A 23836-nucleotide genomic window follows, 5' to 3' on the forward strand; every position below is an offset into this window, starting at 1 on the left:
AGGATCTCTGAATATGCGTCTCTAAACTTTAATAGATAACCTATCTGTTACATTAGGATTACCCCACTGAATGGACAAAGTTATCCAGATAACAGCATTATACAGCCACTATCTTGATAACTTTTGGCCTTGCCCCGGAATGCTCCTTGCCCCTCCTTTTCTTATATAAATTTTAGCCAGACATCAAGTTATCCAGTCAATATTTGTCCATTAGCTGGCACAGATTTTTTAAACAAAAGAACTTAGGGGGTCTTTTAGTAAAGATTAGCTTGAGTTATCTGCAGCAGGGCCCATTTTATTCCTATGGGTCCTGCTGCAGATAACTCAAGCTAATCTTTAGTAAAAGACCCTCTAATACTGTTATATGGTACCACATATATCAAGCTCTATATGTACAACTGCACATCCTATGAGGGTTTATTTGCAACAGAATATTCATTAGACGTCCCCAAAGTTCTAGTTCTTAATTAGATGTTAAAACTTGAAATTCTAAGGAAAGGTCCTGACAAGTAAGTGTATCAGTTGCATCTTAATGACTAGACCTGCTACACATGAAAAGGACCTATTACAGGCAATGGGCTTAGATTACTCTAAGCTGTATATAGAAAACAGAAGATCTGACTTTTTATTATGTTCATCACCTTACATGATTTCTATAAGTGAGCTTTAGTGCAGCTGTCAGTATTTATTATTATTATTATTAAGTGTCCAGCTCATTTCAGCCTTCAGAGTTGGAAAGCCTGGTTGTAGAGCCTTTTTTGGCATAAAGCAAAATAATGCTCACAACCTGGAGACGTGTGATTAGGCAGCTGGAAGCATTAAAGGGAAAATTACAGCTGTAACCAAAGAAGTTACACCGCTTTTTTGCAGACTCATATTTCAGTCTAAAGACATCATAGAGGATCGAGCTTCTGGTGTCTTCGCAGGTTTGGTGACGCTGCAGGATTATTCATCTATGGGAAGAAGGAAATCACAGACTCAGAAAAGAATTCTTCATTTTTCTAAAATAAAAAAAGTTATAGTAAAGAGGAATTTCAAAACAGAAAAGTGAATATGACCACACCTCAAGAGGCATGAAGCCCCATGTTGTACAGGGGCTTCATGTGGCAAGTGTGACATTTAAAGTAGGACACTCACATTTTATGACTATTTTACAGAAGACTTGCTGAACATGGAGTCTTTTGCAAAATACATATAAGGATGCCGGCATATACAGAAGGAGCAGCTATATCAAAAAACAAAATATAGAAAAACAAGAGTTGCATTATTAGGCATCTTGCATGTATAAGTACCACCAATTAAAACACTTGGAGCAGATGTAAATGTTAGTACATAGTGAGGTGTATTTTCAAAGCACTTAGATTTACAAAGTTCCATTTAAGTAACCTATGGAACTTTGTAAGTCTAAGTGCCTTGAAAATGAGACCCTTAAAAGTACACAAATAATGTGTGTAGATTAGTGTATTTTATAATCAAACAAGGATATATTGTGACTTCGCCTGAAGTCTGTCCAGGCCATATCTCTGCAATGCCTACAGTAAAAGTACGCACATTAATTTCTATGTGTGTACTTTTATGCCTGATCTAATTATATAAAAACATTTATGCATGCATATTGCCACATACATGGTAAAATGACTTTGTAAAATCACCCCCCATAATGTCACCTTCTCAGATAATTACAAGCAGAGTGTGCTGAAGCCAGCTTGTGAGAGCAAATGTTTAACAATGGGCTCTCTTTCCCCCAAAAAATAACAACTGGTGCACCCAGAGTATCGCTGCCCTTCCCTTACCATGCTTGGCAGGAAGGAAAACCCAGGAACGCTCACCCCCATGGCACATTTACCCTTTTAATCTGCCCCCAACCCCCACTTCACCTTTTTAGTCTGTTCCCAACCCGGTTGTTGAGCTTGCTCCTGTGCAGCTCACATGGCAAGAAGAGGAGGAAGTGAACTGTGGCACAGTAGATCACTTCCTCCTCCTGCACAAGCTTAGACCCAATTTTTCATATGTTTAGGTCTAAGCCTGCGCAGGAGGAGGAAGTGACCTTCTGTGCCACGGGTTCACTTCCTCCTTGCCGGGGAAGCTCAACAGGGGTGGGGAAGAGAGAGAGTTAAGCAGAGCCACTGACATAGCTGAAAATGAGTAGGGACCAGAGAAAAGGCGATTGTGCAGTGAGGGATTGGGGGCAGAGTAAAAGGGTGAGTGTGCTATGGGAGGGAGGGTTGTGGGCAGACAAAAGGCGATGCAGCAGATCACTTCCTCCTCCTGCCCAGGCTTAGACCTGAACACATAAACAGTTGGGTCTAAGCTTGTGCAGGAGGAGAAAGTGACCTGCTGTGCCGTAGTTCACTTCCTCCTCTTCTTGCCATACAAGCTGCGCTGGAGCGGGCTCAACAACCGGGTTCCCCTTCCATTCCAGTGAAGGGGAGGGGTCAGATGGTATTCCATGGGACTCCTCTGAGAAGCACCTGTATCCGATTCCCATGCTCTCCTCCTTGGCATCGGCCAGGAACATCTCATGGGACAGCTGAGACTGAGTCTGCCTCGACTGAGAGGAACCATGACCCTGAGAGGGGCATCGAGGAGTGGGCACCAGCCTCGACTCTGATGAAACTGCCAGCACCGACATCGACCGACACAGGTGGCAGTTGACGCTAGGGCTGCATGCAACAACAACAACGTCGGGGGCCTCACTGAAGGCTGAGGGCCATGAGGGGCTGATTTGAGAGGCATGGCAGGTGCAAGCACCTTCGGCACCAATGCCGTCTGAACAAAGCCAGCCAGGAGCTCAAATATGCCCATAGAGGAGTGACATCAGGAAAAGCGGAGACGTCAGTGTAGAGGGAAGCTGCTGAAGCAGCAGAGCATCACCACAGGCTGAGGGCCATGCAGGCTGAGTGGAGAAGCATGGCAGGTCCAAGCACCTTTGATGCCAATAAGCTCTGAAGAAAGCAGCCAGTAGCTCAGGAAGCAAGGTGTCTGATCTTGATGCTCAGAGACTCATGCAACAGTACCTGCTGGATGTTCTTCTGGCATCAACACCCGGCACTGTGCATTGAGGGAGGTGGATGCCGATACTTCCTCCGATACTGGGTTTCCACGATCTTCGGTACCAAGGATGACACCGAATCCTCGAATCTCTCCAGGTTGGTGTCGACATCAGTCGGATCCAGAGGGCTCGCATAGTGGCTGGCATCGAGGCAGGTGCAAATGCACCCAATGCCTGGCACAACTGCCAACAGCGACACCGCAGACATTGATGCCAACATTCACAGTAAACCTGGAGGACATAATGGGGCAGTTCAGCAAACTGAAGAGTAGCAAATCTCCTGGACCAGATGGTATACATCCTAGAGTACTGATAGAACTGAAAAATGAGTTGGCGGAGCTACTGTTATTGATATGCAATTTATCCTTAAAATCGGGCGTGGTAGGGGAGGAAGTGACGTCACGGTGCTTGATGGCGGCTTGAGTTCTTAGCTCCTGTATCTTTCCACTGATAATAGCTATTTTTGGCCGTTTCTGCAATTGAAAGTGAGTGCCTGGTACTGGAAAAGCCGTGGGAGCCATGAGTAAGTCCGCTGTGGCTTCGAGGAAGGAGGGCGAATGCCATTCTGTGCGACAGCAGGGCAAAGGCCCACAACGCCATGTGTCGCCGACCTGGCCCTCAAGGTTGGACTCTGATTCAGCTCTTTCTCAATCTGAGCTGCAAGATTTGAGCTCCAAAAGTCGTGCCTCCTACAACTTGGCGAAAAGTCTTGAAGCGATTCGGGCAGAGATAAAATCTTCTAAAGAAGCGATCCTGAAGCGGATCGATGTTATGAGCGCGGATCTCCGTGAATTGAGAGGCAGAGGAACTGGAGGCGCGAATGGACGACCAGGGGGACCAAATCAGCACGGCGGAGTCCCAGATTACCCAGGTTTTGGTCGTTTTATTTATTTATTTATTTATATTTTTTTCTTTATTTATGCTTTACAAGTTACACAAATTTCACTTGCAAAATTGAAACACAGAGAGGAAAAAGTATCAAATGAATATCAATGCAACAAAATTTTTACATCTCTTGATTAGAACCATAAATCTAAGGGAGAAACATAGGGAGCGTATTCCAAAAAGGTTAAGGAGAACCTATCACAAATAACTAATTATCAGAAACTGGCCTGACCGTTTAATTCTCTCATTTTATATTTTCCAACATCTCTCACTTCTTGGGTCCACTGGGTATACTTTTTGAATCTAAGAAAGCTTTAAGTTGTTCCGGCTCCCAAAAAATATATTTATTGTCCAGATATCTTATTATACATTTACAGGGAAATGTTAGTAGAAACTTCGCTCCTATCAAATTTGTTTCTTCTCAAAGAGCCAGAAATGTCCTCCTTCTGTACTTAGTAGATTTTATGACATCTGGATAGATCCAAATTCTGTGTCCACAAAAAGTTTTAGTACAGTTTTTAAAGTACAACTTTAATACAGAATTTAAGTCCTGCTCAAATACAAAGGAAGCCATTAATGTTTGTCTCAGAGTAACTTCATTTAACGAATCTTCTAGCAAGGCAGAGATATCATTTAAAGTCTGATCATCTTGTTGAGTTTGTATCATATGCCCGGGGGTCCCCTGTTCTTCTCGATTTCGCTTAGGTAAAGGCAAGTAGTAAATTTTATTCAAAGGGGGAACTGCTGCCTCAGGAAAACGTAATATCTCCATTAGATATTTTTTAAAGAGCTCCATTGGGTTAAGACCAGGAACCATCGGGAAATTTAAAATTCTAAGATTTAAACGGCGATTGTAATTTTCAATTTGCTCCAACCTTCTACGAATCAATGTCACATCTGTTATGATAGCATTGGTAGAGGAATTTAAAGTCTTTACCTCAAGTTGTATTTGTGCCACTTGCTGCGTTGTTTCCTTTTTTATTTCGTCTATTGAAGCCGTCAGAGTATCTACCTTGTTAACCAGTTGGGTCATATCTTGAGCAGTAGAAGTAGTCACAGTAGTTAAACATTGCAAAGCTCCCCAAATGGACTCCAAAGTGATCACCACGGGAGCAATCTTTGCTTCCATTTTCTTCTCCTCCGCGTTTGGATTAGAGGCCCTGCCAGCGGAAGCTAAAACAGCATCGACATCCGAATCTGTTATGCTTCCCGCCTCGCCTCCTGAGTACGCGGGACGTGGTGGAGGGTTGGGAGTCGGAGGAGACAAAGATGTTTCGTTCCCCAAGAGGGCCGAGTCTCCTTTTCTGGACCCTTCAGCGGGGATCTCCACTCCGGTAAGAGAACGAGGTGTTGCATATCGGTCCAGCGTCTGCTGGACCGGGGAAGAGGTTCTGTCCGATGGCAGTCGAACTTTCACCAGCCCCTTTCTTTTAGTATGTGGCATTAGGAAAACGATAAAGAAACACCAGCAGCTAAAATTGGACCGTTAGCAAACACTCACGGCCGCCATTTTGACACGCCTCCACACATTTGATTTGTTAATACGCTCTTAAAATTTGAGTATGCGCAAAATTGAGGTTTTGGTCGTTTGTGATGACCTCCAGTATAAGATAGACGATCTGGAGAACAGGGGATGTCGCAAAAATCTCCGTTTTCGTGGAGTTCCGGAGGCGGTTTATCAAGATCTCTCTCTTTTTACTCTGGCACAACGAAGAGCCATGAAGCCTGCCCTTGACATTTTGATTAAAGAGAAGATTCAATATCGTTGGGCTTTTCCCTTCGCATTATGCTTTACTATAAAGGGGACAGCGTCTCGGGTAAGGCATTTGTCGGAGGCCTGGAGAAGCATGAAGCAGGATTGGCGCCTCATGCTTCTCCTCCTGTGGATATTGCATCGGAGACGAAAGCTAAATTGCAGAGATGGAAGCGTGTTTCTCACAAGGAGAAGTAATCAGTAAACTGTGCTTTCTGGTCTATCTTTCCTTTTTCCTGAATTGTGACTTTGATCTTCAATGGGTTTCTAGATTGATCAGGCTTCTGGATTATTGGATTATTGAAGGACACTCTGTTAAAAGACTTTACAGTGTGTATGGGGTGTATGTTTGCTGTAGGGGGGAGGCAGGTTTTGGTGAGAAGGGTGTAGTGAAGGCTGAATGAGGGATAGCGAGGTTTTGTTACTGGATATATGGTTAAATGGATATGGGGGGGATGTAAGAGGAGTGTGAGTGGTACATGTGGTTTTGCTATTCGTTGGAGGGGTGGGTTGGATTTGAGGGTAGTGAGGGGGCTGCCTGGTGAGATTGATTAGGTTGGTAGGCATGGCTGGTTGATGAATTAGAGTGAGGCGGTTTGAGTGGTATGGGCATGTGGGGGAGTGCCAGGGGGGGGGGGATTTGAGTATGCTGTGGGGTACTGTGACTACTTGTTCCTTGTTTCCTAGACAGGAGGCTTTGATGGGTCTTCGGTCTGGTGGTTGTGGATGGGAGGGGGGACGGGGGGGGGGAGTTGTTTTTTTGCAGAGAGAAGGGGTAATGTTTGGGGGTTGTTGGTTTGGAGGGTTTCTCTTTCGTTTTGGTGCTGTTTTGCAGGTGGTTCGGGGGGGGGGGGGGGGGCTCCCATATTCTTTCATGTGCCTTACCTGGTTGCAGGTAGGTTGCTTTTATGAGTAGGGATATAAAGTTTTTGTCTTATAATGTCAAAGGGCTCAATTCACCCCAGAAGCGCCAAAATTTTTTAAAGGAATTGGTACTTTTGAAACCGCATGTGGTGTTCCTCCAGGAGACTCATCTGCGAAGGGATCATGAAAGACTATTGTTTTTTTCTCAATACCCTTTAGTTTTTTGTGCATCTGCTATAGATGGATCTAAAAGAAGGGGAGTAGCTATTTTGTTACACTCGTCATTGCAGGTACAAGTCTCCAAGGTGCAGAGGGGTGCGGAGGGGAGGTTCTTGTTCCTAAGTCTTACAGTAGATAATGTGGCGCTTAACTTAGTTTCTATATATGCACCGAATGAAGATCAAGGGGGATTTTTGCATAAATTGGTGGGTCGACTTACTTCCTGTCCTGGTAAGTTGATTGTTGGGGGGGGGGGGGGGATTTTAATGCTACTTTACATCCGGCTTTAGATAGATCAGGACAGTTATCGGGTATGGATATTCAGATATCTCAAGCCTTTAACAGGTTTGTTAGAGATATTGATGTTGCTGACATATGGCGAATTGCACACCCAAAAGTTCGGGATTATTTGTTTTATTTCCACTCTCATGATATTTACTCTCGAATCGACTATTTGTTAATGGATATTTCGTTAACTCACGCAGGATGAGTGGCTGATATTGGAACCTCTACCCTTTCGGACCACGCTCCTGTATGGGCCTGTTTGCCTTCTTCTGGGGAGGAAGAGAAAGAAAGAGGTGGACTTTGAATACTACACTATTATGGGAGGAGGAGATTCTTGCAGGTTACAGGCAGCTTTTACAGGAGTACTTAAGAGTTTAACGTCAACTCTGGTCCAGCTTTGGGGATGGTCTGGGATGCCTTGAAGGCTGTTTCTAGGGGTTTTTTTCTTCAGAAGGCTAGTTCCAGGGCACGGAAGCAATGGGCTGAGGTAGCCGGGTGTCTGTCCCGCTTGTTGGCTTTATCTGAACAGCATAAATCATCGCACTCGGTGGCTACTCTGAGGGAGATTCAGGGACTTCGCTTAAAATTGGATCAGATTTACTCAGATCAGCTGCAATTTGTTAATGCTAATATCAATACTCCCAATATGTACATGCTAATAAGCCCAGTAGGGCTTTGGCGATTAAGTTATCTCAGCAAAAAGTCGATCGTACTATTTTGAAAGTGGGGGATGGAGAGGATGGTTATGTGACTTCTTCTGGGAGAAGTCATCAATGCTTTCAAGAGTTTTATCAAAAGCTTTACTCATCTGATATTAATCCATCCCCTGAAGAGATACACAAATTTCTTTCGGCTTATTCTCTTCTGCAGCTTACAGTAGCACAGCAGGAGGCAATGGATGGCAAGGTCACTCTGGAGGAGGTAACAAGGGTTATCAAATTCTTGCCAGCAGGGAAGTCGCCTGGACTAGATGGATTGCCTAATGAGTTCTACAAAACATTTAGGGGGGAGTTGGCCCCCTTTTTTGACGGAGCTTCTCAATGAGGTCTTAATGGGAGAGGACTTTCCTTCTTCTATGATGGAAGCTTGGATTGCGGTCATTCCAAAGCCTGGTAAGGATAGGACGGAATGTGCATTTTATCGTCCTATCTCTATTCTGAATTCTGATGTAAAGATCTTGGTGAAGGTGTTGGCGAATCGTCTAGCGAGGGTTTTACCAGACTTAATACATCCTGACCAGACTGGTTTTATTTCTAACTGACAGGCTATGGACAATGCCCATCGTATGATTAACTTGATTCATGTATCCAAGAAGAACGATTTGTCTGTTTATTTGTTGGGCTTGGATACTGAAAAGGCCTTTGACCATGTCCATTGGCCTTTCATGCTTCAGGTGTTAGAAAGGTTTGGAGTGGGGCCCGGGTTATGTAGGTGGGTAAAGGCTCTTTACACTTCCCTGTGGGCTTGTGTTCGTATCAATGGAGGTAATTCTCCAGGGTTTTCCCTTTATTGTGGCACTAGGCAGGGGTGTCCATTATCACCGTTGCTCTTTGCCTTGGTTATGGAACCTCTTGCGATCTCCATCCGATCGGATCCTAATATAACTGGAATATTAGTGGGGCACCAGGAATATAAATCAGCTCTATTCACGGACGATGTTCTGCTCTCTGTGATTGCTTTCCCTACCGAATCTTATGCAGAGGTTGGGTGCTTATTCTTTGGTTTCTGGGTTTAAATTAAATATGAGCAAGTCAGAGGCATTAGCTATTGGGATTCCTTCTCCGATTTTGGAATCTTTAAAAGCTTCCTTTTCTTTTCGCTGGGTTACCAGAGGACTAACTTACTTAGGGGTTACCCTAACTCCGGTGCTAGAGGATCTGTTCTCGGCTAATTATCCCCCTTTGTTGAAAGATCTTTATAAGGATTTGGATAGATGGGACGCTTCTGAATTGTTTTGGCTAGGTAGGATTGCCACATTAAAGATGAATGTTTTGCCTAGATTGCTGTATCTCTTTCAAGTTCTACCTCTTCGTATTTCTAGGGGCTTTTTGGCGAAGCTACAGGATCGATTGGTCCGGTTTGTTTGGTCTGATAAGCGCCCACATTTGCCTAGAGCTTTATTGTATCAGACACAGAAGAAGGGAGGTTTGGGAGTTCCTAACGTTATGTGGTATTATAAAGCAGCTCAGGCAAGATCGGCCTTTGAGTGGTTTCAGGCTCTCTCTCATAAGTTGTGGGTACACATGGAACAAGCTGAGGTAGGTTCATGTTCCCTCCGCTCCTTAATGTGGCTCCCAAGTAGATATAGGGGCTTGTGTAGAGACCAGAGTCCCTCGATCTTATCAACCTTCTTTTATTGGGACGGGCTTTTGATCACGTCGGATAGGGTGCTTTCTAGGTTATTGCCCACAGCTAGTAATCCTCTATTTTCTCCAGGGCTTTGTCCTGGGCCCTTCTCTAGGTGGGCAACATTGGGATTGGTGTCTTGGGGTCAGTTTTTTGATGAGGGTAGTTTGATTTCATTTGAGTCCCTCCAGGACCAGTTTCCGATATTGCTTCAAGAGTTGTTTGCTTATTCGCAGATAAGACACTTCTTGTCCTCTAGGGAAATTCGGGCGAGACGATTCCTTTTTGGAAGATCTTTGTGAGGATTCTAAGACCACTAGAGGTTTAATTACGTGTCTCTATTCTTATCAGTGTCGGCAGATTCGCCCGAGTCTTCTTCACAGAGAGCGTTGGCATCAAGAATTAGGAGCTAATTTTGACGAGGCCGACTGGTCTGTATGGGAGAATGGTTGGGCGAGGGTCTCGGTATCTGCTCCCTTCCAGGAGAATGTGCTGAAAATGCTTTATAGATGGTACTTGACACCTGTGAGGTTGCACCACATGTTTTCGGATGTATCTCCTTTGTGCTGGCGTGGATGTGGTCGGAGAGGTACTATGGGTCACATTTGGTGGTCCTGCCCTAAAGTGAGGGCTTACTGGAAATCTATTCAATATAGATTACAAACTTGGTTTCGGAGACATATTAAGTGGTCGCTGGAATTTTTTTCTTTTTTCCAAGAAGCCTCCAGGCCTTACCAAATTGCAGGGGCTGTTGACCAGGCAGGCTATGTTGGCGGCGAGAGTGGTATTGGCAGCTCAATGGAAATCTCCCGTAGTTCTTTCTCGGCTGCGATGGCTGAACAAACTGTTGTTCATTTGTGAAAGGGAGAGACTTCGTGTGGAGCAGTGCCTTACTGTGGAGAAGTGGGAGAATATGTGGGAGCCCTTCTTGAAGAACTGTTCATGTTAATAGTGTGGGAGGGAGGAGTTTTGGGGAGGGGTGTAGGGGGGAAGGTCATCAAAGGGGGGAGGAGAGTGGGGAGGCTTGAGATTGGGGAGGGGGTTGGGAGGGGACTTTTTTTTGAGAGGGGCGAGGGGACCTTCACAAAAATGTCTAAATTTGAAGATATAGCTTGCTTTGTTGGGCACGTTGAACTTCTATAAAGGACTTTGGGCTGGGGGGAAGAGTTACTGTGATATATGTTTTGGCTCTGCCTTGGTGCCTTACCAGCTGTTGTATAATTTTCAATGTTTAATAAAATCTTCAAACAATAAAAAAAAAATCGGGAGTGGTACCGGAAGATTGGAGGGTGGCTAATGTAACGCCGATTTTTAAAAAAGGTTCCAGGGGAGAGCCGGTGTTATGGTATAAGCCAATCATCAGAATTAAATGTGTAGCATGATGTTGTGTTGGATCAGATATATATTTGTGCAGCTTTTAAATATATATATTTGACACTGCAGCAGAGAGAATAGTTTCATTTCAAGCCCCTCTCTCCCCATCCCTTTTTCTGGGAACTTCTGAGAGCAGGGATAGTCAATTAACAAACACAAAAGAGCTTCCTCTGCCCTCTCACCTAACAAAAGATGGACTAAGGTGGGTACCTGGACGCTCATCAGGACATCTCTGAAAACCAAAGACCCAAGAGACCGAAAGTCTGGAGAGCCCATTGAAGACAAAGACTTCAGAGGGGAAACCATAAACAGGACATTTGCTTGTCAAAGGTATACCTGCCCCTCCCATCAGCTTTCAGACATGTGCAGAAAGGAAGGACTTATAATGTGGTCATGTGAACAGACTACATTAACCATAATGCCTTGCAAAATATCCAGGACATGCACACACCATGCTTCTCTGCTAACATTATAAAAGGCCTGGAAACAGCCCAGCTCATCCTCTTGGAACCTGCCTCCTCTTGGGACCTGCTGCTCTCTTTGGGGTCCGCTGATGCCTTGCTCCTGAAACATGTGCTCATCAATCAGCTGGACCACAGCATGCTTGTAACAAGGACTTGTAAGTAACATAACTTTTGATCTAGACCTGCTACTTTACCTTACTTAAGCACAGATTATCTGTAAAGATCTCTTAAAACCTACCTCTCGTGTGCAATTGTATATTAAATCAACCTTTTTGAAGCTAAAATTACGATCTCTTTGTGTTCTGAGTATATGGTATCTTTTATATATACTTAATCTATTTAATTTATTGCAATTATCACCTTTGGTGATTGGTGGAGAAATTAATATCCTAAAACTTATAAATACAGCATCTGCTCTTAAATTATAAACAGTAGCGAGTGCTCTCGAGCTATTTTCCCCAAAATAAATAATTTCTTGTAACACCGGGAAATTATAGACCGGTGAGTCTGGCGTCGGTGCCGGGGGAAAATGGTAGAGGCTATTATTAAAAACAAAATTACAGAGCACATCCAAGGACATGGATTACTGAGACCAAGTCAGCACGGCTTTAGTGTGGGGAAATCTTGCCTGACCAATTTACTTCAATTCTTTGAAGGAGTAAACAAGCATGTGGACAAAGGGGAGCCGGTTGATATTGTGTATCTGGATTTTCAAAAGGCGTTTGACAAGGTGCCTCATGAAAGGCTACAGAGGAAATTGGAGGGTCATGGGATAGGAGGAAATGTCCTATTGTGGATTAAAAACTGGTTGAAAGATAGGAAACAGAGAGTGGGGTTAAATGGGCAGTATTCACAATGGAGAAGGGTAGTTAGTGGGGTTCCTCAGGGGTCTGTGCTAGGACCGCTGCTCTTTAATATATTTATAAATGATTTAGAGATGGGAGTAACCAGCGAGGTAATTAAATTTGCTGATGACACAAAGTTATTCAAAGTCGTTAACTCGCGACAGGATTGTGAAAAATTACAGAAGGACCTTACAAAACTGGGAGATTGGGCGGCTAAATGGCAGATGACGTTTAATGTGAGCAAGTGCAAGGTGATGCATGTGGGAAAAAAGAACCCGAATTATAGCTACGTCATGCAAGGTTCCACGTTAGGAGTTATGGACTAAGAAAGGGATATGGGTGTCGTCGTTGATATTACACCGAAACCTTCTGCTCAGTGTGCTGCTGCAGCTAGGAAAGCGAATAGAATGTTGGGTATTATTAGGAAAGGTATAGAAAACAGGTGTGAGGATGTTATAATGCCGTTGTATCGCTCCATGGTGTGACAGCACCTTGAGTATTGTGTCCAATTCTGGTCGCCGCATATCAAGAAACATATAATGGAATTGGAAAAGGTGCAGCGAAGGGCGACTAAAATGATAGCGCGGATGGGACAACTTCCCTATGAAGAAAGACTAAGGAGGCTAGGGCTTTTCAGCTTGGAGAAGAGATGGCCGAGGGGAGACATGATAGAGGTATATAAAATAATGAGTGGAGTGGAACAGGTGGATGTGAAGCGTCTGTTCACGCTTTCCAAAAATAGTAGGACTAGGGGGCATGCGATGAAACTACAGTGTAGTACATTTAAAACAAATAGGAGAAAAAGTTTTTTCACCCAATACATAATTAAACTCTGGAATTCGTTGCTGGAGAGCATGCTGAAGGCGGTTAGCTTAGCAGAGTTTAAAAAGGGTTTGGACAGTTTCCTAAAGGACAAGTCCATAGACCGCTACTAAATGGACTTGGGAAAAATCCACAATTTCGGGAATAACATGTATAGAATGTTTGTGTGTTTTGGAAGCTTGCCAGGTGCCCTTGACCTGGATTGGCCGCTGTCGTGGACAGGATGCTGGGCTTGATGGGCCTTTGGTCTTTTCCCAGTATGGCATTACTTATGTACTTATGTATCAAAGCTATCATCTGTGAGCACACACTTTGCCTTGAATGCTATACTTCTGCCAACCAGGGATTTCCAAGGCGGCGATGTAATTTTCATAGGTACTTCTGTTTAAAAGGTATTATATTATATCAAATAAAAGGACCCCAAGGCTTTTCTAGGATGTCATGTTAAAATTATTAGCATTCAGACAGCACTGCTTTGTGACTTTATTACTGACCGTTGGAAAGTCGTGCAAAATCATGGTGGATGTCCGTGCGAATCCATTGTCCTGTTCTGAGAGACGGGTTAGGAGGTCTTGTTTTTGCCGCCCCCATTTCCTTGCAGTTTCTTCTAACTAGAGAAATGTTGTAAAAGTGTTGTGTGATAAATGTAAAAGTATTTTATACAGATCTCACAACTAGAAGGGGGAGAAATAGAACACATCTCTATGAAAAGAGAACCAATTCCTTTCCCAACACCGTCATTGGATTTACTGTACTATACTATGGAACAGAAAAACTTCAACCAAACCCAGATTTCTGTTTAGAAAATGAGTTTGCCTAGAAAATATATCACCAATTTTCAGTTGCATTACAGATTCCATTGCAATGAGTGAAAAGAAAGAAGATTAGTGAGAGGAAATACTGGACTAAAATCCTGACTACACCAAGTTTGCATTTTACTATCCATCTGTCTCCATCCACAAACTAGACTGTAAGCTTCATTGAGCAGGGAATGTCTCTTCCTTGTATCTGTAAAGCCCTGCGTATACCTTGTACCATTATATTTGAATTTTTTTAAAAGATTTAATTACTTGCCTTTTCCTAATCTGAACTCAAGTTGAGTTAGAAGCAGATACACAAATCAAATAAATGTTGAATAGTAATTACTAGAAGTCCAATCTACAGTTCAAGTCGTTGCCTGATTTTATTCCTTAATATCTTGTTCACAAATGTGTGTTAAGCATAAAAATATGAAAATGCATATTAGTAGTAAATGGACTACACTGAAAACAATGGCATGTTGGCACTAAATGCACCATTATGAACAGGGGTGTATGTTATGTATTCAATAGGGATATGCAGATTAAAATGTGTTTTATCTCAATGTTTAATTTAAAATTTTTTGGGGAGGGGGAGGAGGGAGGAAAGTTGTCATTTCATTTCAGAACCAACACAAACAACTACAAATTCTTAGTATTCAAAGCTGCTGTGTCAGAGCCAAAAATAGTTTTCACATCACATTTCAGAAATTTTGCCAACAATTGTTATGCTTCAGGAAACACCGAGTGTGATCATTTGAGAAGTAAGATCAGTATGGCTGTCAGTAAGCATGTTAGTGTGTGTGGGCGGGTGGAAGAGGAGAAGGAGAAAGGTGGCTTCTCCTTTATGAAATGCCCAATATACTCTTTCATAAGGAAATGCAGTTCATCTAATGCATTTGATGGGAGGCAAAGACATGCCCCTAATGACAGCTTGACATTTGCTCTAATTTAATCTCTTTCTGTGTTTGTATATTCTAACATTCAAAATAACATATTGAGGGGCATTTTCGAAAAAAGTCTAAGTCAGAATTGGGACGTCATGCTCATAATGTCCAAAAAAACCTGTCCATCTCACAGCCATTTTCAAACAGGAAAAACGTTGGAGTTTCCTGTTCAAAAATATGTAACATCCAAAATAAGTCATTTTCCAAACTAAAACATCCAAATTATAAATGCCCAAAAAAAACAGGGACAAGGATATCTGTCTGGCAGCATTTGTACAAAAATGGCCACACAGATGTCCCTGCAGAGCAGAGGGGGCAGCCTAGTGCTTTGTGAATTGGACTTTAATACAGGGCACCCATGATCATATTCCACTGCAACTCTTATTTTAAATAGTGAACTTTCCAGACACAGGGAAATACCTACTATATATGACTGTACACCACCTCAATAGCCCTCAAGTTTGATGCCTTTAATATTTAGGTACAATAGCTATATCTGTTTCTGGAGGGCTCACAATTCAAAGGTTAAAAAAAAAGAGAGAGTTGAAGTGGGATTTGAACCTGGGTTGCCTGGTTTACAGTCCACTGCACTGACCACTAGGCTACCCTTCAGACCTGCTTGCTGCTATGTTCAGAAAGCCCACAATACGTGATGTTGTCAGGGAGCCTAGTTTCCCTTTTGTGTGTCACTTACAGGGGTGAGAAAGGGGGACAGTAACCATTGGGGGAAAAGGAAGGGTCATGTCTTAATCCCTCCAGTGGTCAGCTACTCAATCAGGACACCTTTTTATACCCTGGACATGAATTGAAATAGGTCTAACTTAGGACACCCTTCTTTTTTGACTTGAATGTTTCTTCCCATTCGATTATCGCTGATGGACATCCTAAATTTGGGCCTTCCCTAGTCCCACCCATAACACCCCCCTTGTTTTTTGGACAAACTGCAGTGTAGGACATCCAAATTCTGTCTTTTGAAAATCACATTTGGATGTTTTTGGCAGATGGACGTTTTTGGGCCATTTTGATACATCCATCTGCTTCGAAAATGAACACCATTGTTTAAATGTATTTCTGTCTCACCTGTGATTCCAGCATTTCGATACGTGCCTGTGCCTTTTCTAGCTTTGCAAGCAGATTTAGCTTTTCAGAGTCTGGAAATGAATCATGCTGGCAATGGAAAACACAGAAATGAAGAAAATACAGACATTAATAGTAAAGTCAAATCACTGAATGGATCAGAATGAGAACATGACTGGTTACCTGTGATTTGTGTTTTCACAGTCATACAAATTCAGGTATTTAGAACAGCCAACATACAAAAACTAAACTGAGGCCTAGGGACTGAAGGAAACAGTATTCTGTTCCTGGAGCTGAAGAATGGATACATCTGGAGTCAATCCATGGGAACTTTGGGAGGGGGTGCAAGGGAGGGAAGGGTACTTCTAGCTGACAGCTTGAAGGAACCACGAGCTGACCATCCTTTCGTGGGATGACATCTCTGTGTGGTGGGGGGGGGGGGGGGGGAAGGGGTGGGCAGCATTTTTTGTAGCACCACATTCATTTAAGTGTTGAAAATATCACTACTGTAAGCTTGATATCTTGGAACTGTGTGTGCAATACAGATAGATATCTTAATTAGATGGTAAGCTCTGTCGAGCAGGGTCTGTCTCTTCATGTTCAAGTGTACAGCGCTATGTACATCTAGTGGCACTATAGAAATGATAAGTAGTAGTAATCTTATACAATGATCCCTGAAGCAGGAATTGTGTTGAAACATGGTCGTGTCAGGTTTATGTTGAATAAAGGATTTGGTCTTGAACCTATGATTTCACGCCTGTTTTCTAGCCACCTCCACTATTTGGTTTCCTTTGCATATTCTGCAGAGATTTCTCTTCTTTATCTTGTTGATAATTTTATAAAGTCATTTTCAGACATAAATGGCTTCTTCATATGGCATGTATTATTTTTAAATCAGTTTGCTTGATTTTTCATGCATTAAACGGTAGTTCCTCATTTCATCTTTCAGATTTATTTATCTTTTCTTCCCAAATAAGGAATAATTTTGTATTAAAACTTCCTGCTTCTACTGGTGTTTGATGGAAATGTCATTTCGAGGCTATATTGTCTTTTTGAGCTATTATGATTTGTATTCATTCTAATTAAATTCAACTGCATAAAAAATTGACATGTTTATTTGACAAAGTTTGATTATTTTCTTTTTAATTATGTAGCTCCTCATGCTGTTTTGAGTTTTCTTTTTGTAAACTGCCTTGAACCTCATGCTGGGACTAGTGCCATTGATACATTTCAGATTAGATTAGATAAAATTCTTACTGGTGTAAAAGTATGTGTGTTAACATGATGGTTCATACTTTGCCAGTAGGCATGTACAGGGTGGAGTTTGCAGCGTGGGCAAAGTTCACAAGTATGCATTTATTTTACAAATTATGCTATTTTATGTGTGTACATAATAATCTAGGTGCAGATATTTACACCTGCTTTTGAACAGATGTAAATGTCTGCATCTGCAAAGTATGCACATTTTCTGCTGCATACCCTAATATTTCATAAAGACACTTTAAAGCTCTTATTACAGAGAACTGTGAGATTGCAATTCAAACATCCATGTTAGGTCATGCCCAGTTCCAGTGGTATCTTACATACAGCCTTTTGAAAAATACCTACAAGGACATGCAAAAGTGCACATGTATTTGCTGGCATGCTTAGCAGAAGCAGTCATTTTATATATATATACTAGCCGTTGAGCCCGTAAAAACGGGCTGGTATTGAGGTTTTCCTTCGCGCGAGGTCACCACCGCTCCCCCCCTCGGAGTCACCCCCTCCACCCGGCCCCTCTCTTCGCTTTTGAACTTACACATCCATTTGCCGAACGCAGAAAGGCACATCAGCTGAGCTGCCGTGGGCCCTTTCTTCTCTGCCTGTGGCCCCGCCCTCCTGTGACGTAACGTCAGCGAGGGCGGGACACAGGCAAAGAAAGAAGGGGCAGCTCAGCTGAAGTGCGTTGCTGCGTTCGGCGAATGGATGTGTAAGTTCAGACGGGAAGAGAGGGCCCAGGCCAGGTGGAGGGGTGGCAGCGGTGACTCCGAGTGGGGGGGGGGGAGCGGTAGCAACCTCGGTGGCGCAGTTTCCCTCTCTGTCCTGCCCCCCCATCATCACGTATTGACGCGGTGGCGGGACAGAGAGGGAAGTCTCTACTGCACATTTGCGAGTGAGTCGGTCACTAGCCGTTTATATGTTTGATATATATAAGTAAGTAGTGATGTCAGAATTTTGAAGGTGGAAATAAAAAATTGGGGATTAAGGAGAATTACTCCCTTGATTCCTTGTGTAAAGCCCTGGCTGAAATGAGACCTTTTAAAATTCTTTGCATACCTTTGAACTGGGGTAAAACCTGATGGGGACATTTTTCCCCATAAATGTGTATTTCCATTGTAAAATGGGGGATATACGTGTAGACATTTTTCCTCCCCAAGGAAAGCCCCCACAACATTCCCTTGAAATGTCTGCATTTATACATGTAGATTGCAAAAACGTGAAAACAATGATCTCTGAAAGTTGCTATTTACATGACTATGCTTCTAAAATAACCCCAATATGCAATTTTTGTAAAATACTGCCTAAGGAGGCAGACACCTGTCCTCTAAAATTGGCACCCCCTTATAAAATTACCTTTATTGTTCTGTTAAGGGATCTTAAAGTATTACTATTATATGACCTGTATGTGATTGGATTTGTTTTAATGTACTGTTCCCTATGTTTTAATTGTAATCTGTTGAGAATAGGTTTTGGACTGGCAAAATATAAAGACAGGACTGTGTTTCATGCTGTTCAATTTGTACAGTTAACTTAGGTGGTTAAGTGCCCAATCCTTCCCCGGACCACCCACACAATAACCGGTTTTCAGTTTAGCTGTTAGTGCTGATATTCAGTGGCACTAACCAGTAAAGTCCTGCTGAATATCAATGGATAGCCTTTCACAAATGATTTAACCATCCAGGAGCCTCTTCTGGCCAGTTAAATCACTTTGAATATCCACCCCTTAGAAAACATATTCATTGTGAAAAGAGAGGAATGCCACAAGAAAGAACAGTTTAGGTCTGTAGTGTCTCCTCTGTCACGACAGATGGTGCAGGAAGCTGTTTGCTCTTACGGGCATGCCTTGCTGCTGCAGGATGATTGGTCCCTGCTGGAACCGCAGTCTGTCCATTTCTCCTCGGAGTCGTGTGTTTTCAGCCAGCAAGGTAGACAGAACTTCCTTCTGAACAGTATCATCTACACCACCTTGTTAATGATTGAAGATAAGAGGAAATAGAACAGTTACAGGTTCACCAGACTGAAGCTACCCATGCAGCTTCGGGTGATGAGAATAGGTCAGTGGAGTTCCGATGGCTCTCAATTGAGCCTTGATTATACATATATCAAAACATGGCACTATTACAAGATTTTAAGGGCAATTCTATAAATTAGGTATTAACGTTTACATGCCAATTATGTGCATAAATGTTTGGAATAAGAACATAAGAACAGCCATACTGGGTCAGATCAATGGTTCATCTAGCCCAGTATCCTGCTTCCAGCAGTGGCCAATCCAGGTCACAAGTACCTGGCAGAACCCCAAATAGTAAAGTATTATAAATAGGAACAAAATGAAAAGTGATATGAAGGACAAAAAGAGGAAAAAAGGAACCGGAGGCATCAGAAATAAATCAGTGAATAGGCTATCAGGTCTCTTATAGCACTTCGCTATTTCAGACCCCTGAGCCTCCTGAATGTCATTAATCATTTGCCTATCTGGAACCAAAACCTCTATACGCGTTACAATCTTTATTGGTATTTTTATTACTTTCTTTTCTTTTGTTTTATTTATTTAGTCCATTAGACTTAAAATATGAAAGACAAACAATAGCGACTGCTTATCCCTGCATCTGCATCTTCAGCGCTAAATCGAAACTGTTATGACTGCCCGACGCTGTTATCTTGGTGAAAACAGTGTTTCGGTCAAATGACCTGCTTCCGGGGACTGCTGAAAGTTGCAATAATTGCTGCCGGCGTACTGGCTCAGATTAGTCAAAATGAGCCGTCTTGACTAATCTGAGCCGGTAGGCCGGCCGCAATTATTGCGACTTTCAGTAGTCCCCAGAAGCAGGTCATTACATGCACCGTTTACACACATCAGAGGTGCCAAAATAGTCAGTCACGCACATAAGTGTACTAGGACCTATTCTATAAGGTTGCACCTAAGTTCTTTAGCATGTAACTCCAAGGGAGGCATATATGTGGGTGGAGCATGGATGGGCTATGGCCATGTTTCCAATTTACAGAATACTATACAAGTTACCTGCTTTGTGTGATACACTTATGTGCACCCAATTATGCGCTTACCACTGACCAGGCATACATTGTTAGGCGCGCCAATTTGGGTTTGCACTAGTATTCTATAATGGCATTTTGATTCACAGATATTGTTATAGAAATAGTGCTCAGTGCACAGCATCAGCACAACTAAATGGAGGCACTAAGTTATAGAATTGCCCCTTTTGTGTCCATCCCACTCATGTTATGTTGGTGACTGCAATACTGGGTTCTATGAAGATGCAGAAATGTGTGTATCTATAACATGAGAGAAAGAAGCCACACTAAACCTACATGTAGTTGCGCATTTTCACAACTGATAAGAAAGGGCTTGAATATGACTTGACTTGTATTAACGTATTCTATTCAGCTGACAATGATCAGTTTTTTGCTGACTACCTATGGCACTAAAACTGGAAAAGTCAATGCCAGGGCCATGTCCGGGCACCAGCACTGAATTTCCGGGTTTGCGGAGCTGGCTAATACATACCACCATGTTTACTAAGCTGCACTAGCGGCTGCAGTGCACTAATGCCTACACAGCTCATTTACTTTGAATGGGCTGTGTCAGCATTGCCACGTGGTTTAATAAACTGGGGGGGGGGGGGGGGGGGGGATAGCCAGTTAAGTGTAATAGTCAGCACTTAACTGACTATGGGTTACCACATAAATATAGGGCCGATCTTTATGTGGTCCTATTTAAGCGGTTAACCTGGACGGTTAACTGCTGAATATCGGCACTTAACAGGTCGAGCAGGGCTGCCAAGAGACACAGCCGGGCCCAGGGCAGAACCAGACTGCCACCTGCCCGCCCCCTTACCTTTCTGTCTCTTTCTCCCGGGGGGGGGGGGGGGGGGGCCCGGGCCTGGCACCAGCAAGCATCTTCCTTCCTGCCTGTCTGCTCCCACGGTCTGTACTCTCCTGCTCCTGTCTGTGCCGGGAGTTGGGACCCAGATGATTGCATTAAATCGATATCATGCTAATGCAATCATCCGGGTCCTGGGCAGCACGCAGGAGCAGGAGAGGACAGACCCGGAAGCAGGCAGGCAGGAAGAAGCTTGCTGGCACAGGGCCCAGAACCCTCCTTTGAGGCTGGGCTCAGGGACATTTTCCCCCCTGCCCCCCATCTCGGCAGCCAAATGCTGACTCCGCCCCCGGAATGCTCCCAAAATAGCCAGTTTAGAGTTCGGTGCAAACTAGTCATTTTCAGCAGTGCTTAACAGTTAAGTGCCACTAAAATGACTGGTTAGCCCCACACAGGTGATTTAACCAGCTAGGAACCATTTCTGGCCAGTTAAATCGTATTGACTATTGACCACTAAGCTCCTAAATTTATGCTCTTAATAGGCTTCTAAATTTTTGAAGCGTTTAAAAGTTATGCTTATAAATTTAGGCTTTCTATTCACTTGCCTAGATGTATGAACCTAATTCGTGAGCCTAATGCTGAAAATCAGAGCTAGGCTTCTAACTAGTTTTCCCCCACCCTAAATCCAACCTTGTTGCCATCCTCTTTTTATGCTGCTAAAATTAGGAGTTTATTTGAAATTTGAGTATAAATCTAGGCACTCAAGACCTAATGAATTTTCAAAGAGACAAATTTAGGAGCATGACTCTCAAATGGGCCCTTTTATTAAACCGCGGTAGGCTCTACACACGTGCAGTGGCGGTAATTTCAGATTTGGCACGCATTCATAACGCATGGATGAATTATTTATTTCCTCCTACACGTGCCAGTTCCGGCAGTAATCAGCACTTGGCGAGTGCGGACAGGTCACCGTGCGTGTAGCGCATAAGCCTTTACTGCTAACCAGTTTTGGGAGTGTGCTGATTTCATTTTACCTCAGACCCCTTTCCCGTCCCGTAAAAAAAGCCATTTTTTGTAGACACGGTAAAAACTGGCCTGGCGTGCGCCCAACACATGCCTACACTACCGCAGGCCACTTTTTACTGCAGCTTAGTAAAAGGACCCCAAAGTTAGGAGCTTGTGGTTATTAGCACCTTTTCGGCAACAATGTTTGATTCACCACATAAGTATGACACCTCTATCCTTTTAGTAGATTTTCTAATAAGGGATCTTTGTATTGCTATCTTTTGCAGGAAACACAGATGTAATTTTTCAGTTTGAATACTTAGTGTTTTTTTTTTTTTTAGTCTAATCAAGAACAGATATTTTTACTAGAATTATAGACCCATTTCTAATTCTGGATGAAATTAGATTAGTTTATAGAATGGGATGGGTGGGGGGGGGGGGGGGGAGAGAGACAGACAGACAGACAGAGAGAAAGAAGTTTCTTTCATAACTGCACAAAGCAATAATACTGAAGGTTAAAGAGGCAGCCAACAGGGTGGTTGTTTGGTTGCTCGGCAACTGGTTCAAAAGCTTCAAGATTCTGAACTGTCAATCTTGAGAAGCTGTTTTAACTCGGCATGAAATAGTCACGTCACACGTGGCTCATCTGAGTGAATAACTGAGCTGCTGTTATTAATGAAAGACAGCACCATGCAATTTGTTTGAAAGATGGAGGCATTGGGATGGTTTCCTTGTAGTTTCTGTCACTGCACTGTGAACATGGGAAGGGTCCCCAGTACCTGGGCCTTTCTTTGTTTCTTTCGCTCTGAGATAATCCTTCAGTTTATTGTTCAGTAATCCCTCCATCGTTTCAATCACCTTGAGTTAAAAAAAGACCCATGTTCAGAGTTAATAACTTGTGAAATAAGAAATTAATAACTATTGAAAATGCTAACATTATTTACTAATTATTTGGGGGAAAAGTGGAATGGGGATAATTTTAGAATTAATTATTTCCCTTTCTAAATCAGATCCGAAGGCAAGTTATATTCAGGTATGATGGGTAACCCCTGCCCAAGAAGCCTTACAATCTAAGAGGCCTATTTAATATGCTGCTTTAGGAGTTTAGCACAGCTTTTAACACGTGTTAACTGTTAGAGGGTGCTAAATGCCAAAATAAACACCTTGGATTGGATTTCCTAAAGCGTGTTACTATGTTAGCATACGCTAATGTGTACTAATGCAAATTATTTATTGCAGTGAATCCTGTTTACTAAGAATACATATTAATGATATTAATGTGTGCTAACACTCTACCGCACTTTAGTAACTCTGGCTGTTAATACAGAAATTCCTATTAGAAGGTGGGGAATAGGAAGAGGCTGTATTTTGGAGTTAATATGAGATTATTACCATGCATTAACTGCTAATGCACCACAGTTAACTATACTTTTAGAGGTTTAAGTAACTACATTTTGTTTCATTGGTTGTGCCATTTAACATGTAGTACTGACCATTGATTCATGTTAACTACCCAGCTGCTTTCCCAAAGTGCAGGGAACGCCCTCAACAGTTAATGTTGAGGTTTTTTTTTGTACTTAATGTACCCTCAGCATCTCTGTTGATGTGTTTTAGGAGCATATGCTTAGCATAAGTTAGTAAATAGGCCCCTAAATGTGTACCTGAGGCAATGGATGGTGAAGTGATTTGCCTAAGATCACAAGAAGTATTAATGGTACAAATCACTCCCTACACCACCCAAATGCCTTAAACACCCCTCACACAACCTTACCTAACACCTTCTAACTAATTATTCTTTTACCTCCAGCCTATTACCGAATGTATCTAAGACTATGTAATGATGATATCATATTAACACCATGTAAGCCACATTGAGCCTGCAAAAAGGTGGGATAATGTGGGGTACAAATGCAATAAATAAATATGATTTGAACCCTGGCTTCCCTGCTTCACAGTCCATTACTCTAACCACTAGGCAAATCTTTCACTCCAAAATTACA

The 23836-nt window shown here is 42.8% G+C and overlaps 1 protein-coding gene across 1 annotated transcript in view; it reads right to left on the reverse strand.

Annotated features, from left to right (window-relative positions):
- Positions 1-329: 329 nt before the first annotated feature.
- The window catches only part of CCDC33 (coiled-coil domain containing 33), a 642117-nt gene continuing 618610 nt past the window's right edge, over positions 330-23836 (reverse strand). The window contains exons 19-23 of the mRNA XM_030187021.1: positions 22616-22694; positions 18825-18955; positions 15734-15820; positions 13404-13520; positions 330-953 (exon numbers count right to left, since the gene is read on the reverse strand). Of these exons, the coding sequence (XP_030042881.1) occupies positions 894-953; positions 13404-13520; positions 15734-15820; positions 18825-18955; positions 22616-22694 (474 nt within the window). The 3' untranslated portion in view covers positions 330-893. The remainder of the gene's footprint in view (positions 954-13403; positions 13521-15733; positions 15821-18824; positions 18956-22615; positions 22695-23836) is intronic.

This window comes from Microcaecilia unicolor, chromosome 1, assembly GCF_901765095.1.
Source record: "Microcaecilia unicolor chromosome 1, aMicUni1.1, whole genome shotgun sequence".
Lineage (NCBI taxonomy): Eukaryota > Metazoa > Chordata > Amphibia > Gymnophiona > Siphonopidae > Microcaecilia > Microcaecilia unicolor.